General features: G+C 58.7%; 1 protein-coding gene across 3 annotated transcripts in view; it reads left to right on the top strand.

The window, feature by feature from the left end:
* PLXNA3 (plexin A3) overlaps positions 1–14,513 on the top strand; it is an 845,431-nt gene that overhangs the window by 785,266 nt on the left and 45,652 nt on the right. For all 3 annotated transcript variants that reach the window (XM_085629709.1, XM_085629711.1, XM_085629710.1), the window contains exon 21: positions 3,788–3,930. In XM_085629709.1, coding sequence (XP_085485835.1) covers positions 3,788–3,930 — 143 coding nt within the window. The remainder of the gene's footprint in view (positions 1–3,787; positions 3,931–14,513) is intronic.

Here is a 14,513-nt window from a genome sequence, read left to right as displayed (position 1 = left end):
TGGTAGCAGCTTGTAGGTGGAGCGAGAGGGTGGCAGGGCCTGGGTGTGCAGTGTGAGAGGCTTCCTCCATACGTGGAGTGGTAGCAGCTTGTAGGTGGAGTGAGAGGGTGGCAGGGCCTGGGTGTGCAGTGTGAGAGGCTTCCTCCATACGTGGAGTGGTAGCAGCTTGTAGGTGGAGCGAGAGGGTGGCAGGGCCTGGGTGTGGAGTGTGTGAGGCTTCCTCCATACGTGGAGTGGTAGCAGCTTGTAGGTGGAGTGAGGGGTGGCAGGGCCTGGGTGTGCAGTGTGAGAGGCTTCCTCCATACGTGGAGTGGTAGCAGCTTGTAGGTGGAGCGAGAGGGTGGCAGGGCCTGGGTGTGCAGTGTGTGAGGCTTCCTCCATACGTGGAGTGGTAGCAGCTTGTAGGTGGAGTGAGGGGTGGCAGGGCCTGGGTGTGCAGTGTGAGAGGCTTCCTCCATACGTGGAGTGGTAGCAGCTTGTAGGTGGAGTGAGGGGTGGCAGGGCCTGGGTGTGCAGTGTGTGAGGCTTCCTCCATACGTGGAGTGGTAGCAGCTTGTAGGTGGAGTGAGAGGGTGGCAGGGCCTGGGTGTGCAGTGTGAGAGGCTTCCTCCATACGTGGAGTGGTAGCAGCTTGTAGGTGGAGTGAGGGGTGGCAGGGCCTGGGTGTGCAGTGTGAGAGGCTTCCTCCATACGTGGAGTGGTAGCAGCTTGTAGGTGGAGTGAGGGGTGGCAGGGCCTGGGTGTGCAGTGTGTGAGGCTTCCTCCATACGTGGAGTGGTAGAAGCTTGTAGGTGGAGTGAGGGGTGGCAGGGCCTGGGTGTGCAGTGTGAGAGGCTTCCTCCATACGTGGAGTGGTAGCAGCTTGTAGGTGGAGTGAGGGGTGGCAGGGCCTGGGTGTGCAGTGTGTGAGGCTTCCTCCATACGTGGAGTGGTAGCAGCTTGTAGGTGGAGTGAGAGGGTGGCAGGGCCTGGGTGTGCAGTGTGAGAGGCTTCCTCCATACGTGGAGTGGTAGCAGCTTGTAGGTGGAGTGAGAGAGTGGCAGGGCCTGGGTGTGCAGTGTGTGAGGCTTCCTCCATACGTGGAGTGGTAGCAGCTTGTAGGTGGAGTGAGGGGTGGCAGGGCCTGGGTGTGCAGTGTGAGAGGCTTCCTCCATACGTGGAGTGGTAGCAGCTTGTAGGTGGAGTGAGGGGTGGCAGGGCCTGGGTGTGCAGTGTGAGAGGCTTCCTCCATACGTGGAGTGGTAGCAGCTTGTAGGTGGAGTGAGAGGGTGGCAGGGCCTGGGTGTGCAGTGTGAGAGGCTTCCTCCATACGTGGAGTGGTAGCAGCTTGTAGGTGGAGTGAGAGGGTGGCAGGGCCTGGGTGTGCAGTGTGAGAGGCTTCCTCCATACGTGGAGTGGTAGCAGCTTGTAGGTGGAGCGAGAGGGTAGCAGGGCCTGGGTGTGCAGTGTGAGAGGCTTCCTCCATACGTGGAGTGGTAGCAGCTTGTAGGTGGAGTGAGAGGGTGGCAGGGCCTGGGTGTGCAGTGTGTGAGGCTTCCTCCATACGTGGAGTGGTAGCAGCTTGTAGGTGGAGTGGGAGGGTGGCAGGGCCTGGGTGTGCAGTGAGAGGCTTCCTCCATACGTGGAGTGGTAGCAGCTTGTAGGTGGAGTGAGAGGGGTGGCAGGGCCTGGGTGTGCAGTGTGAGAGGCTTCCTCCATACGTGGAGTGGTAGCAGCTTGTAGGTGGAGTGAGAGGGGTGGCAGGGCCTGGGTGTGCAGTGTGAGAGGCTTCCTCCATACGTGGAGTGGTAGCAGCTTGTAGGTGGAGTGAGAGGGTGGCAGGGCCTGGGTGTGCAGTGTGAGAGGCTTCCTCCATACGTGGAGTGGTATTGGTTGGTGGGGCCTGAAGGCAGTCACGGCATCATGGAAGCAGCTTGTAGGTGGAGTGAGAGGGTGGTAGGGCCTGGGTGTGCAGTGTGAGAGGCTTCCTCCATACGTGGAGTGGTAGCAGCTTGTAGGTGGAGTGAGGGGTGGCAGGGCCTGGGTGTGCAGTGAGAGGCTTCCTCCATACGTGGAGTGGTAGCAGCTTGTAGGTGGAGCGAGAGGGTGGCAGGGCCTGGGTGTGCAGTGAGAGACTTCCTCCATACGTGGAGTGGTAGCAGCTTGTAGGTGGAGTGAGAGGGTGGCAGGGCCTGGGTGTGCAGTGAGAGTCTTCCTCCATACGTGGAGTGGTAGCAGCTTGTAGGTGGAGTGAGAGGGGTGGCAGGGCCTGGGTGTGCAGTGTGAGAGGCTTCCTCCATGCGTGGAGTGGTAGCAGCTTGTAGGTGGAGTGAGAGGGTGGCAGGGCCTTGGTGTGCAGTGAGAGGCTTCCTCCATACGTGGAGTGGTATTGGTTGGTGGGGCCTGAAGGCACACACGGCATCATGGAAGCAGCTTGTAGGTGGAGTGGGGACTGCTGGGTAAAGATGGCCGCATAGATCATGACTGAGGGAGATGCAGTCACTCGCGCTCTTCCCTGTTTGTTTTCTTTCTCCATTAAGTGCGCCTCAGTTGAGTTGGTGATCTTCTCACAGGCGTTTCAATCCTCCGGAGGCCTGAAATGAAAGGAGGGAGCAGAGGAAGAAGGAGCGCTCTGGGTCCCCAGTGCAGAAACTACAGAGAGTCCATTAGTCCTCTGAACTGGGCTGAAGAGGTCCTCGGGGAGGCGCTGCACCGGCCGAGCAGCCTTAATGTGGAGCTAACCTGGCAGACAGGAGGCAGCCACAGGGTGGAGGCCTGCCCTCCTCATCTGGAGGGGAAAGAGGAGGCTGGAGTTTGGGCATAGAGAAGCAAGTGGGTGCTGGTAGAAAACAGGAGTCTTCGTAGGGTGAAGAGCAGTAAGGAAGCAGCACCGAGCGTGGGCAGCAGCCGGTGGAGGGGCTGGAGTGTGGGCAGCAGCCGGTGGAGGGGCTGGAGTGTGGGCAGCAGCCGGTGGAGGGGCTGGAGTGTGGGCAGCAGCCGGTGGAGGGGCTGGAGTGTGGGCAGCAGCCGGAGGAGGGCAGGAGGGTGGGCAGCAGCCAGAGGGGTGGAGGGCGGGCAGCAGCCAGAGGAAGGGTGGACAGTGGGCAGCATAGAGAGTGGGCAGCTGCCGGTGGAGGGGGCTGGAGGGTGGGCAGCAGATAGTGGAGGAAGGCTGGAGGGGGGGCAGCAGATAGTGGAGGAAGGCTGGAGGGGGTGCAGCAGCTGGTGGAGGAAGTCTGGAGGGGGGCAGCAGATAGTGGAGGAAGGCTGGAGGGGGGGCAGCAGCTGGTGGAGGAAGGCTGGAGGGTGGGCAGCAGCCAGAGAAGGGGGGGACAGCGGGCAGCAGCCAAATGACCATGGAGAGGGGGTGGTAAGCTTGAATGGTAAGAGGAGCCTGGAGATGGGATGTGGTGGAACTCCTACGAGGGCGAAGAGCGCGGGTAGTATCAGGAGGGAGCGAGCAGACAGAGATGGCCATAGAAATCCTGTTTGCAGCTCAGACTTCAGCTTGTTTTCGGGCCCTTGAGAAGGACACGTGGGGATGGAGCAGAGGCTGAGCCAAGCCTCCAAAGTCAACGGTTGTGCGAGTTCACTTCTGTCATTGCAAGTCCTTCATATCCTTTTGTGAAAATGTTTTTTCCTTCCCATGCCTGGCCTTGTCTTGTTTATTTGTGTTAATTATTGGAAACGATGGCCTGTGCCAGCGCCGCCATGTGCTGCGCCTCTTGCGAGCCCAGACGGCCTCTCCCGGTGGTAAGCTGTTGGATCAGGGTGCTTGCATTAAGGATTTGTTGTATTTCTATTCCAGCTTTTGCCGAGCTTCAGACCGACATCAACGAGCTGACGAACAACATGGACGGCGTGAAGATCCCATTCCTGGACTACAAGACGTACGCCATGAGGGTGCTGTTCCCAGGCATCGAGGAGCACCCCGTTCTCAAGGAGCTGGATGTGAGCCCCTCTTTCTTAGCTAATGTCTTTGTTTACTCTGGGATCAAAAATGGCCTATACAAAGCCTATTCTTGGGTCCCTACAAGTCACTACCTTTTATTTGGGGGTGAAGGGCGATAACTCCCCAAAAGATGTCCACTGCCCAGTGGGGTCTTTGACCAGAGTGCAAGACTTGCAACCATACCGTCATACCTGGTGGCTTTGACTGCCCGTCACCGCACACATGCTGCTCAAAGTTCGCGTCGTCTGGAGCCGAGCACTGGTGATCGGTTCTTACTGTGGGGAGAGGTTGGCTGATGTCCTTGTCTTTCTAGGGCAGATCACTCTCGTGGTCTTGAGGTGCGAGAAGGTGACCGTGTATGTTCTGGGCTATGTTCTTGCCCTGTTTATGCTCACCGGTACTTGGCAGGTTCTAGAGATGGGAAGAAGTTTCTTTTTCTATCGATTCACATGTCCTTTTGGGCAGAACACTGCACAGCAGGTTTTTTAAGACGGGGTGCAGGAGGTGATCTTGTCCTTCTGGGGCAGAACGCACTGTGGCAGTTTCTGGACTCGTGGGCAGAAGGTAGGTGCTGGTGTCCCTTTGAGGTAGGACAGAAGATGTCCCTGCAGGGGTTGGGTGGTGGATGTGCTTGTACCTCTGGGGCAGAGCGCGGTGTGATACAGTTTCTAGACCCGTGGGCAGAGGGTAGGAGCTGGTGTCCCTTTGAGGTAGGACAGAAGATGTCCCTGCAGGGGTTGGGTGGTGGATGTGCTTGTCCCTCTGGGGCAGAGCGCAGTGTGATACAGTTTCTAGACCCGAGGGTAGGAGCTGGTGTCCCTTTGAGGTAGGACATAAGATGTCCCTGCAGGGGTTGGGTGGTGGATGTGCTTGTACCTCTGGGGCAGAGCGCAGTGTGATACAGTTTCTAGACCCGAGGGTAGGAGCTGGTGTCCCTTTGAGGTAGGACATAAGATGTCCCTGCAGGGGTTGGGTGGTGGATGTGCTTGTACCTCTGGGGCAGAACGCGGTGTGATACAGTTTCTAGACCCGAGGGTAGGAGCTGGTGTCCCTTTGAGGTAGGACATAAGATGTCCCTGCAGGGGTTGGATGGTGGATGTGCTTGTACCTCTGGGGCAGAACGCGGTGTGATACAGTTTCTAGACCCGTGGGCAGAGGGTAGGAGCTGGTGTCCCTTTGAGGTAGGACAGAAGATGTCCCTGCAGGGGTTGGGTGGTGGATGTGCTTGTCCCTCTGGGGCAGAGCGCGGTGTGATAGTTTCTAGACCCGTGGGCAGAGGGTAGGAGCTGGTGTCCCTTTGAGGTAGGACAGAAGATGTCCCTGCAGGGGTTGGATGGTGGATGTGCTTGTACCTCTGGGGCAGAACGCGGTGTGATGCAGTTTCTAGACCCTTGGGCAGAGGGTAGGAGCTGGTGTCCCTTTGAGGTAGGACAGAAGATGTCCCTGCAGGGGTTGGGTGGTGGATGTGCTTGTACCTCTGGGGCAGAGCGCGGTGTGATACAGTTTCTAGACCCGTGGGCAGAGGGTAGGAGCTGGTGTCCCTTTGAGGTAGGACATAAGATGTCCCTGCAGGGGTTGGGTGGTGGATGTGCTTGTACCTCTGGGGCAGAGCGCGGTGTGATAGTTTCTAGACCCGTGGGCAGAGGGTAGGAGCTGGTGTCCCTTTGAGGTAGGACATAAGATGCTCCTGCAGGGGTTGGGTGGTGGATGTGCTTGTCCCTCTGGGGCAGAGCGCGGTGTGATACAGTTTCTAGACCCGAGGGTAGGAGCTGGTGTCCCTTTGAGGTAGGACATAAGATGTCCCTGCAGGGGTTGGGTGGTGGATGTGCTTGTCCCTCTGGGGCAGAACGCGGTGTGATAGTTTCTAGACCCGTGGGCAGAGGGTAGGAGCTGGTGTCCCTTTGAGGTAGGACAGAAGATGTCCCTGCAGGGGTTGGATGGTGGATGTGCTTGTACCTCTGGGGCAGAGCGCGGTGTGATACAGTTTCTAGACCCGTGGGCAGAGGGTAGGAGCTGGTGTCCCTTTGAGGTAGGACAGAAGATGTCCCTGCAGGGGTTGGATGGTGGATGTGCTTGTACCTCTGGGGCAGAGCGCGGTGTGAATCTGAAAGAAACACGTTAGTTAGATTCCTCACCTTAGAATATCCCCAGGCGTCAGACTGGATCCGGAAGATTTTTTCGTCAGCAATACCCCTTGCGCGTCGCTAGGCGTCGTCTGCGGCTCCGCGTCCGTCGTCGGCGTCGTGCGCCGGGATGACGTCGTCGGAGTACTTAGACGCCGCCCTCGCGCGCTGACGTCAGTTCTTCTTTTTTCCGCGCCAGTAAGCGCAGATCCGGGAGAGCTACCCCTTTTAGTCTTTTTTGACTAAATCTTTTTTGATCATTTTTGATCCTTGTCTGTCGACATCTGGTGCCGGTAGGATGCCTGGGTTCAAGGCTTGCGAGGATTGTCATCGACTGATGTCGGTGACCGATCACCACCGCCGGTGCCTCTACTGCTTAGGCCCCGACCACGACGCGGAGTCGTGCAACGACTGCCAGGCCCTGACTTCGAAGGCTAGGCGGGAGCGGTCCCGCAAGCTTCTCGAGCTTCGCCACTCGGCTCCGCGTCGTGCGCGATCCCGGTCCAGGAGGAGGTCCAAGGATCGCTCGCGGAGCCCTAGCCGACGCCATCGATCGTCCGGCTCCAAGTCGTCGGGTAAGTCCAAACGCTCAAAGAAGTCCAAGAGGCGACACCGCTCTTCGGACTCCCCTCGCCGGTCGCGCGACTCGGCCGAGGGTCAGGGTGGTTCCACCCCCGCGGCTCCGGCGGAGCCGCAGGTGCCGCGTCCGCCCCCATACCTTCCGGTCACTGGGACTGACGCGGCGCCGGCGGAGATCAGTGCCTTCCTCTCGGCCATGAGGAGCCTGGCCCCGCCGTCGACGCCCGCTGGCGCGCCTTCGGGCCCCGCGGACTCGACTGGGCGATCTTGCCTGCCGGCGGCTCCGGCGCCGGCGCCGTCGACGACTCCGGTCGCGACGCCGCAGGTCCCCCCGGGGCCCATGCCTGGGCCCCAGTCGACGCCGGTTGACCTAGTCACTCCTCCACCGACGCCTGAACCACCGACGCCGTCACCGGCGCCGCCGACGCCTTTGACGCCGACACCCCAGTTTAGCCCTCATCCGGACCCGGCGCCGGCGCGGCGTCGACCGACGCCGCATCCGACGCCGCTTGAGTCCTACCATCTCTACAGTCCGGTTCCGATCATTCCTCCTGTTTATCAGGAATCGGAAGAAGGGGGCGACTGGGAGGGGTTCGAGGACCCTCTGGCTGTTCAGTCACAGCTTTCTCAGGACTGGGCAGATGAACTGGGGGAGGCCAGTGGGCTGGACACCTCGCCAGACACTGGATTCACTTCTCCTCCGACCGTGGCTTCGGAGGAGGGTGCAGCATTTTCTGTGGTGCTGCGCAAGGCGGCCGAGGCCCTTGGGCTCGAGTTGCCTGCCGTGGCTGTGAGGACTAACATCCTCACTGAGGTGCTTCAAACCTCAGCAAGCTCCACTGAGCCTCTGCTGCCGTTCAACGAGGCCCTCACTGACGTTCTGCAGGGCACCTGGTCCAAGCCCTCCACAGTTCCTCCTGTGGATAGGAACGTTGCCAGGCGCCACCGCCCTGCTCCGGGCGACCCCAGTTTCCTGTCCCAACACCCCACCCCCGAGAGTCTGGTTATCCAGGCCTCTACCTCCCAATCCTCCTTCCCGACCGCTCCGCCGGACCGGGATTCCAAGAGACTCGAGCAGTTTGGCAAGAAACTGTTCTCGTCCCTTAGTTTGGGCCTGCGGTCCTTAAATACCGCCTGTCTCTTGGACCGTTATTCCCATTCCCTGTGGGATACGGTGGAGGACGTGCTGCCCCTGTGCCCGGAGGAGGTCCGGACGCGTCTTACCCAGGCTTTGGCCGATGGGAGGGATGCAGCACGGCACGCCATACGATGTGGGCTTGACACCACGGACTCGCTGGGTCGGGCGATTTCAACCACGGTGGCGCTCCGCCGCCACGCCTGGATGCGGTCCACGTCATTTTCCGGGGATGTCCAGACCACCCTCATGGACATGCCCTTTGATGGCACTCGCCTGTTTGGTGAGAAGGCGGACAGTGCGCTGAACCGCTTTAAGGACTCCCGGGCTACGGCCAAGTCCTTGGGCCTCTCGGCTCCGCGGGCGCACACCTCCGCTTTTCGCCCCTTTCGTGGCCAAGGAAGGGGCGCCTCCTCACGTCCGCAAAGCCACCAGCCGCAGAACCAACCTGCGCGCGGTCGCGGACGTGGCTTCCGCCGTGGCGGAAATGGAGGCCGACGTGGTCAGCCCACTTCCACCCCGGCAGCATCCGCCTCAAAGCCCTCCTAGTCCGAGCTTTCAGGCCCATACCACGCCAGTGGGCGGCAGAGTTCGCCATCACCTGCTCCACTGGCGGTCCATAACATCGGACAGGTGGGTGCTGCAAATCGTCCGAAGGGGCTACTCCCTCCCCTTCGAGACGACCCCTCCAGCCATGCCACCGCAGCACCACCGTATCTCGGGGGATCATTTGAATCTTCTCCGCGAGGAAGTTTCGGCTCTCTTGGCCAAGGGGGCCGTCGAGCGCGTTCCGAGCCCAGAAGTAGGTCGTGGTTGTTATTCCCACTACTTTCTGGTTCCCAAGAAGGGCAAAGGGGGCCTACGCCCTATCTTGGACCTCCGGAACGTCAATGCCTTCCTCCGAAAGGACAGGTTCAAGATGCTAACGTTGGCTCAGGTTTTAGCTGCCCTAGACCCTGGAGACTGGATGGTAGCGTTGGACTTGCAGGACGCATATTTTCATATCCCCGTCCTGCCGGCCCACCGGCGTTACCTGCGGTTCACGGTGGGCCAAGAGCACTTTCAGTTTACCGTGCTCCCCTTCGGCCTCACCAGTGCCCCTCGGGTGTTCACGAAAGTGTTGGCGGTGGTCGCAGCTCATCTGCGCAGATCAGGGGTTTCAGTCTTCCCCTATCTCGACGACTGGTTGTTGAAGGCGGGCTCGCCCCAGGCAGTCGTCTCCCACCTCCAGACTACGGCGGATCTCCTGCATTTGCTGGGGTTTTCCATCAACGTGCCAAAGTCACACCTGAGTCCCTCTCAGAAGCTCCTCTTCATCGGAGCGGTTCTCGATTCGGCGCAGTTCCGGGTCCATCCACCGGAACAGCGGGTCCGGGATATACAGGCCCTGATTCCCATCTTTCGGCCTCTATCCCGGGTTTCGGTCAGGCTAGTGTTGCGGCTTCTGGGGCTGATGGCCTCCTGCATCCTACTAGTGCATCACGCCAGGCGGCGCATGCGGGCTCTGCAGTGGGACCTGAAGTTTCAGTGGGCCCAGCATCACGGCAACCTGTCCGACCATGTCTTGATCTCGGAGGGCACTGCACAGCAGTTGCAGTGGTGGCTCACGGACCGCGAGTGGGTCAAGGGCAAGAGCCTCTCCCTTCCCCAACCGGAGCATGTCGTAGTGACGGATGCGTCCCTCCTGGGTTGGGGTGGCCATATGGGGGAGGCGGAGATCAGAGGCCTCTGGTCTCCGGCGGAGTCTCGTCTCCACATCAACCTGTTGGAGTTGAGAGCGATCCGGCTTGCACTGAAAGCCTTCCTTCCCTCTGTCAGGGGAAGTGTCGTGCAGGTGTTCACGGACAACACCACCGCCATGTGGTATTGCAACAAACAGGGCGGGGTGGGGTCGTGGACCCTTTGTCAGGAGGCTCTGCGCCTCTGGACGTGGCTGGAACACCAGGGCGTCACCCTAGTGGTTCAACATCTGGCGGGCTCTCTGAACGCCAGAGCAGACGAACTCAGCCGCCGGTGCATGATGGATCACGAATGGCGTCTGAACTCCGAAGTGGCGCAAGGTCTCTTTCAGCAGTGGGGAGAGCCTTGGTTAGATCTATTCGCCACCGAAGAGAACGCGCAATGTCAGCAGTTCTGCGCGTTGGAATTTCCAAGGCGGCGCTCGCTCGGCGACGCTTTTCGTCACGAGTGGAGTTGCGGTCTGTTGTACGCCTTTCCGCCTATACCACTTCTGCCCAGAGTGCTGAAGAAGATCAGGCACGACCGGGCCCAAGTCATCTTGGTGGCTCCGGATTGGGCACGAAGATACTGGTATCCCGAGCTACTCAGTCTGTTGACCGATCCCCCGATACGTCTGCCCCTTCGGGAGGATCTTCTGTCGCAGCAGCAGGGGACGGTCCTCCACCCGAACCTGTCCAGCCTCCACCTCCATGCGTGGAGATTGAGCGGCGGCAGTTGATGCCATTTGACTTGCCTCCTGAAGTCTGTGATATCATTCTGGCAGCCAGGCGTCCCTCCACAAAGTCGGTATACGCCTGCCGGTGGAACAAATTTGTGGCATGGTGCACAGCAAAGGCTGTGGATCCCCTTTCCGCCCCTCTTTCTGAGGTTCTCCTCTTCCTTCTTTCTCTGGCCCGGCAGGGCTCTGCCCTGGGCACCCTGAAAGGTTATCTTGCTGCCATCTCCGCCTTCTTGCGGCTTCCTGATCAGCCTTCTCTTTTCAAGTCCCCTGTGGTTACACGCTTTCTCAAAGGCATTACACACACGTTCCCTCCTGTCCCTTTTGTAATGCCTCAGTGGGACTTGAATCTGGTATTGGCATTCCTGATGTGCGCTCCCTTCGAGCCTCTTCACAATTGCCCTCTTCGTCTTCTAACTCTAAAGACTGCTTTTCTGGTAGCCATCACCTCGGCTAGACGGGTGAGTGAGCTCCAGGCTTTATCTTCAAAGCCTCCTTTTCTATCTGTTCATCCGGACAAGGTTGTCCTTCGGCCTCGTCCCTCCTTTCTTCCTAAAGTGGTGACTCCATTTCACCTTGGGCAGTCTGTCACCTTGCCCACCTTCTTTCCGCCTCCGCATCCTTCCAAAGAGGAAGAGAGGCTCCACCGTCTGGACCCAAAACGTGCGCTCTCCTTTTATCTGGACCGCACAAAACAGTTCCGGGTGGACGACCAGCTTTTTGTTGGGTACGTGGGCGCTAAGAGGGGGAAAGCTGTGCACAAACGAACCATCTCTCGGTGGGTCGTTTTGTGTATAAAAATTTGCTATTCCTTGGCTAAAAAGGACCCTCCTGTTGGGCTGCGCGCCCATTCTACTCGGGCCACGGCGGCTACTACTACCTTGGGACGGGGAGTCCCTTTGCAGGACATCTGTCAGGCGGCGACGTGGGCTTCGCTACACACGTTTGCCAGGCATTATTGCCTTGACAGCCAAGTCCGGAGGGATGGCTTCTTTGGCCGTTCTGTCCTCCAGGACTTTCTGGTGTGATCTTGGTTCGCAGACCCACCACCGGGGATGGTATTGCTTGGGTATCTATTCTAAGGTGAGGAATCTAACTAACGTGTTTCTTTCAGATGAACAAGTTACTTACCTTCGGTAACGATGTATCTGTAAGAAACATTAGTTAGTTAGATTCCTCACCGACCCTCCCATCCTCCCCGTTCTGCGAACTGACATCTAGGGTTAAGGTTGTCCTTTCAGGCCCCTAGATTTTATTTTTGGCACCAGTGTCGGTCTTTGCATGGCTCTGCGTTCCTGGCGCGGAAGGCTATGTACAAGAACTGACGTCAGCGCGCGAGGGCGGCGTCTAAGTTCTCAGACGACGTCATCCCGGCGCACGACGCCGACGACTGACGCGGAGCCGCAGACGACGCCTAGCGACGCGCAAGGGGTATTGCTGACGAAAAAGTCTTCCGGATCCAGTCTGACGCCTGGGGATATTCTAAGGTGAGGAATCTAACTAACTAATGTTTCTTACAGATACATCGTTACCGAAGGTAAGTAACTTGTTCTACAGTTTCTAGACCCGTGGGCAGAGGGTAGGAGCTGGTGTCCCTTTGAGGTAGGACATAAGATGTCCCTGCAGGGGTTGGATGGTGGATGTGCTTGTACCTATGGGGCAGAGCGCGGTGTGATACAGTTTCTAGACCCGTGGGCAGAGGGTAGGAGCTGGTGTCCCTTTGAGGTGGGACAGAAGATGTCCCTGCAGGGGTTGGATGGTGGATGTGCTTGTACCTCTGGGGCAGAGCGCGGTGTGATACAGTTTCTAGACCCGTGGGCAGAGGGTAGGAGCTGGTGTCCCTTTGAGGTAGGACATAAGATGTCCCTGCAGGGGTTGGGTGGTGGATGTGCTTGTACCTCTGGGGCAGAGCGCGGTGTGATAGTTTCTAGACCCGTGGGCAGAGGGTAGGAGCTGGTGTCCCTTTGAGGTAGGACAGAAGATGTCCCTGCAGGGGTTGGATGGTGGATGTGCTTGTACCTCTGGGGCAGAGCGCGGTGTGATAGTTTCTAGACCCGTGGGCAGAGGGTAGTAGCTGGTGTCCCTTTGAGGTAGGACTTAAGATGTTCCTGCAGGGGTTGGGTGGTGGATGTGCTTGTACCTCTGGGGCAGAACGCGGTGTGATACAGTTTCTAGACCCGTGGGCAGAGGGTAGGAGCTGATGTCCCTGCAGGGGTTGGATGGTGGATGTGCTTGTACCTCTGGGGCAGAGCGCGGTGTGATACAGTTTCTAGACCCGTGGGCAGAGGGTAGGAGCTGGTGTCCCTTTGAGGTAGGACAGAAGATGTCCCTGCAGGGGTTGGGTGGTGGATGTGCTTGTACCTCTGGGGCAGAACGCGGTGTGATAGTTTCTAGGCCCGTGGGCAGAGGGTAGGAGCTGGTGTCCCTTTGAGGTAGGACATAAGATGCTCCTGCAGGGGTTGGGTGGTGGATGTGCTTGTCCCTCTGGGGCAGAGCGCGGTGTGATACAGTTTCTAGACCCGAGGGTAGGAGCTGGTGTCCCTTTGAGGTAGGACATAAGATGTCCCTGCAGGGGTTGGGTGGTGGATGTGCTAGTCCCTCTGGGGCAGAACGCGGTGTGATAGTTTCTAGACCCGTGGGCAGAGGGTAGGAGCTAGTGTCCCTTTGAGGTAGGACAGAAGATGTCCCTGCAGGGGTTGGATGGTGGATGTGCTTGTACCTCTGGGGCAGAACGCGGTGTGATACAGTTTCTAGACCCGTGGGCAGAGGGTAGGAGCTGGTGTCCCTTTGAGGTAGGACAGAAGATGTCCCTGCAGGGGTTGGGTGGTGGATGTGCTTGTACCTCTGGGGCAGAACGCGGTGTGATAGTTTCTAGACCCGTGGGCAGAGGGTAGGAGCTGGTGTCCCTTTGAGGTAGGACAGAAGATGTCCCTGCAGGGGTTGGATGGTGGATGTGCTTGTACCTCTGGGGCAGAGCGCGGTGTGATACAGTTTCTAGACCCGTGGGCAGAGGGTAGGAGCTGGTGTCCCTTTGAGGTAGGACATAAGATGTCCCTGCAGGGGTTGGATGGTGGATGTGCTTGTACCTCTGGGGCAGAGCGCGGTGTGATAGTTTCTAGACCTGTGGGCAGAGGGTAGGAGCTGGTGTCCCTTTGAGGTAGGACAGAAGATGTCCCTGCAGGGGTTGGATGGTGGATGTGCTTGTACCTCTGGGGCAGAGCGCGGTGTGATAGTTTCTAGACCCGTGGGCAGAGGGTAGGAGCTGGTGTCCCTTTGAGGTAGGACATAAGATGTCCCTGCAGGGGTTGGGTGGTGGATGTGCTTGTACCTCTGGGGCAGAACGCGGTGTGATAGTTTCTAGACCCGTGGGCAGAGGGTAGGAGCTGGTGTCCCTTTGAGGTAGGACAGAAGATGTCCCTGCAGGGGTTGGATGGTGGATGTGCTTGTACCTCTGGGGCAGAGCGCGGTGTGATACAGTTTCTAGACCCGTGGGCAGAGGGTAGGAGCTGGTGTCCCTTTGAGGTAGGACAGAAGATGTCCCTGCAGGGGTTGGATGGTGGATGTGCTTGTACCTCTGGGGCAGAGCGCGGTGTGATACAGTTTCTAGACCCGTGGGCAGAGGGTAGGAGCTGGTGTCCCTTTGAGGTAGGACAGAAGATGTCCCTGCAGGGGTTGGATGGTGGATGTGCTTGTACCTCTGGGGCAGAGCGCGGTGTGATACAGTTTCTAGACCCGTGGGCAGAGGGTAGGAGCTGGTGTCCCTTTGAGGTAGGACAGAAGATGTCCCTGCAGGGGTTGGATGGTGGATGTGCTTGTACCTCTGGGGCAGAACGCGGTGTGATACAGTTTCTAGACCCGTGGGCAGAGGGTAGGAGCTGGTGTCCCTTTGAGGTAGGACAGAAGATGTCCCTGCAGGGGTCGGGTGGTGGATGTGCTTGTACCTCTGGGGCAGAACGCGGTGTGATAGTTTCTAGGCCCGTGGGCAGAGGGTAGGAGCTGGTGTCCCTTTGAGGTAGGACAGAAGATGTCCCTGCAGGGGTTGGATGGTGGATGTGCTTGTACCTCTGGGGCAGAGCGCGGTGTGATACAGTTTCTAGACCCGAGGGTAGGAGCTGGTGTCCCTTTGAGGTAGGACATAAGATGTCCCTGCAGGGGTTGGGTGGTGGATGTGCTTGTCCCTCTGGGGCAGAACGCGGTGTGATAGTTTCTAGACCCGTGGGCAGAGGGTAGGAGCTGGTGTCCCTTTGAGGTAGGACATAAGATGTTCCTGCAGGGGTTGGGTGGTGG

The sequence above is a fragment of the Triturus cristatus genome, chromosome 10 (genome assembly GCF_964204655.1).
Source record: "Triturus cristatus chromosome 10, aTriCri1.1, whole genome shotgun sequence".
Classification (NCBI taxonomy): Eukaryota; Metazoa; Chordata; class Amphibia; order Caudata; family Salamandridae; genus Triturus; species Triturus cristatus.
This window is presented reverse-complemented; position numbering and strand designations above follow the sequence as displayed.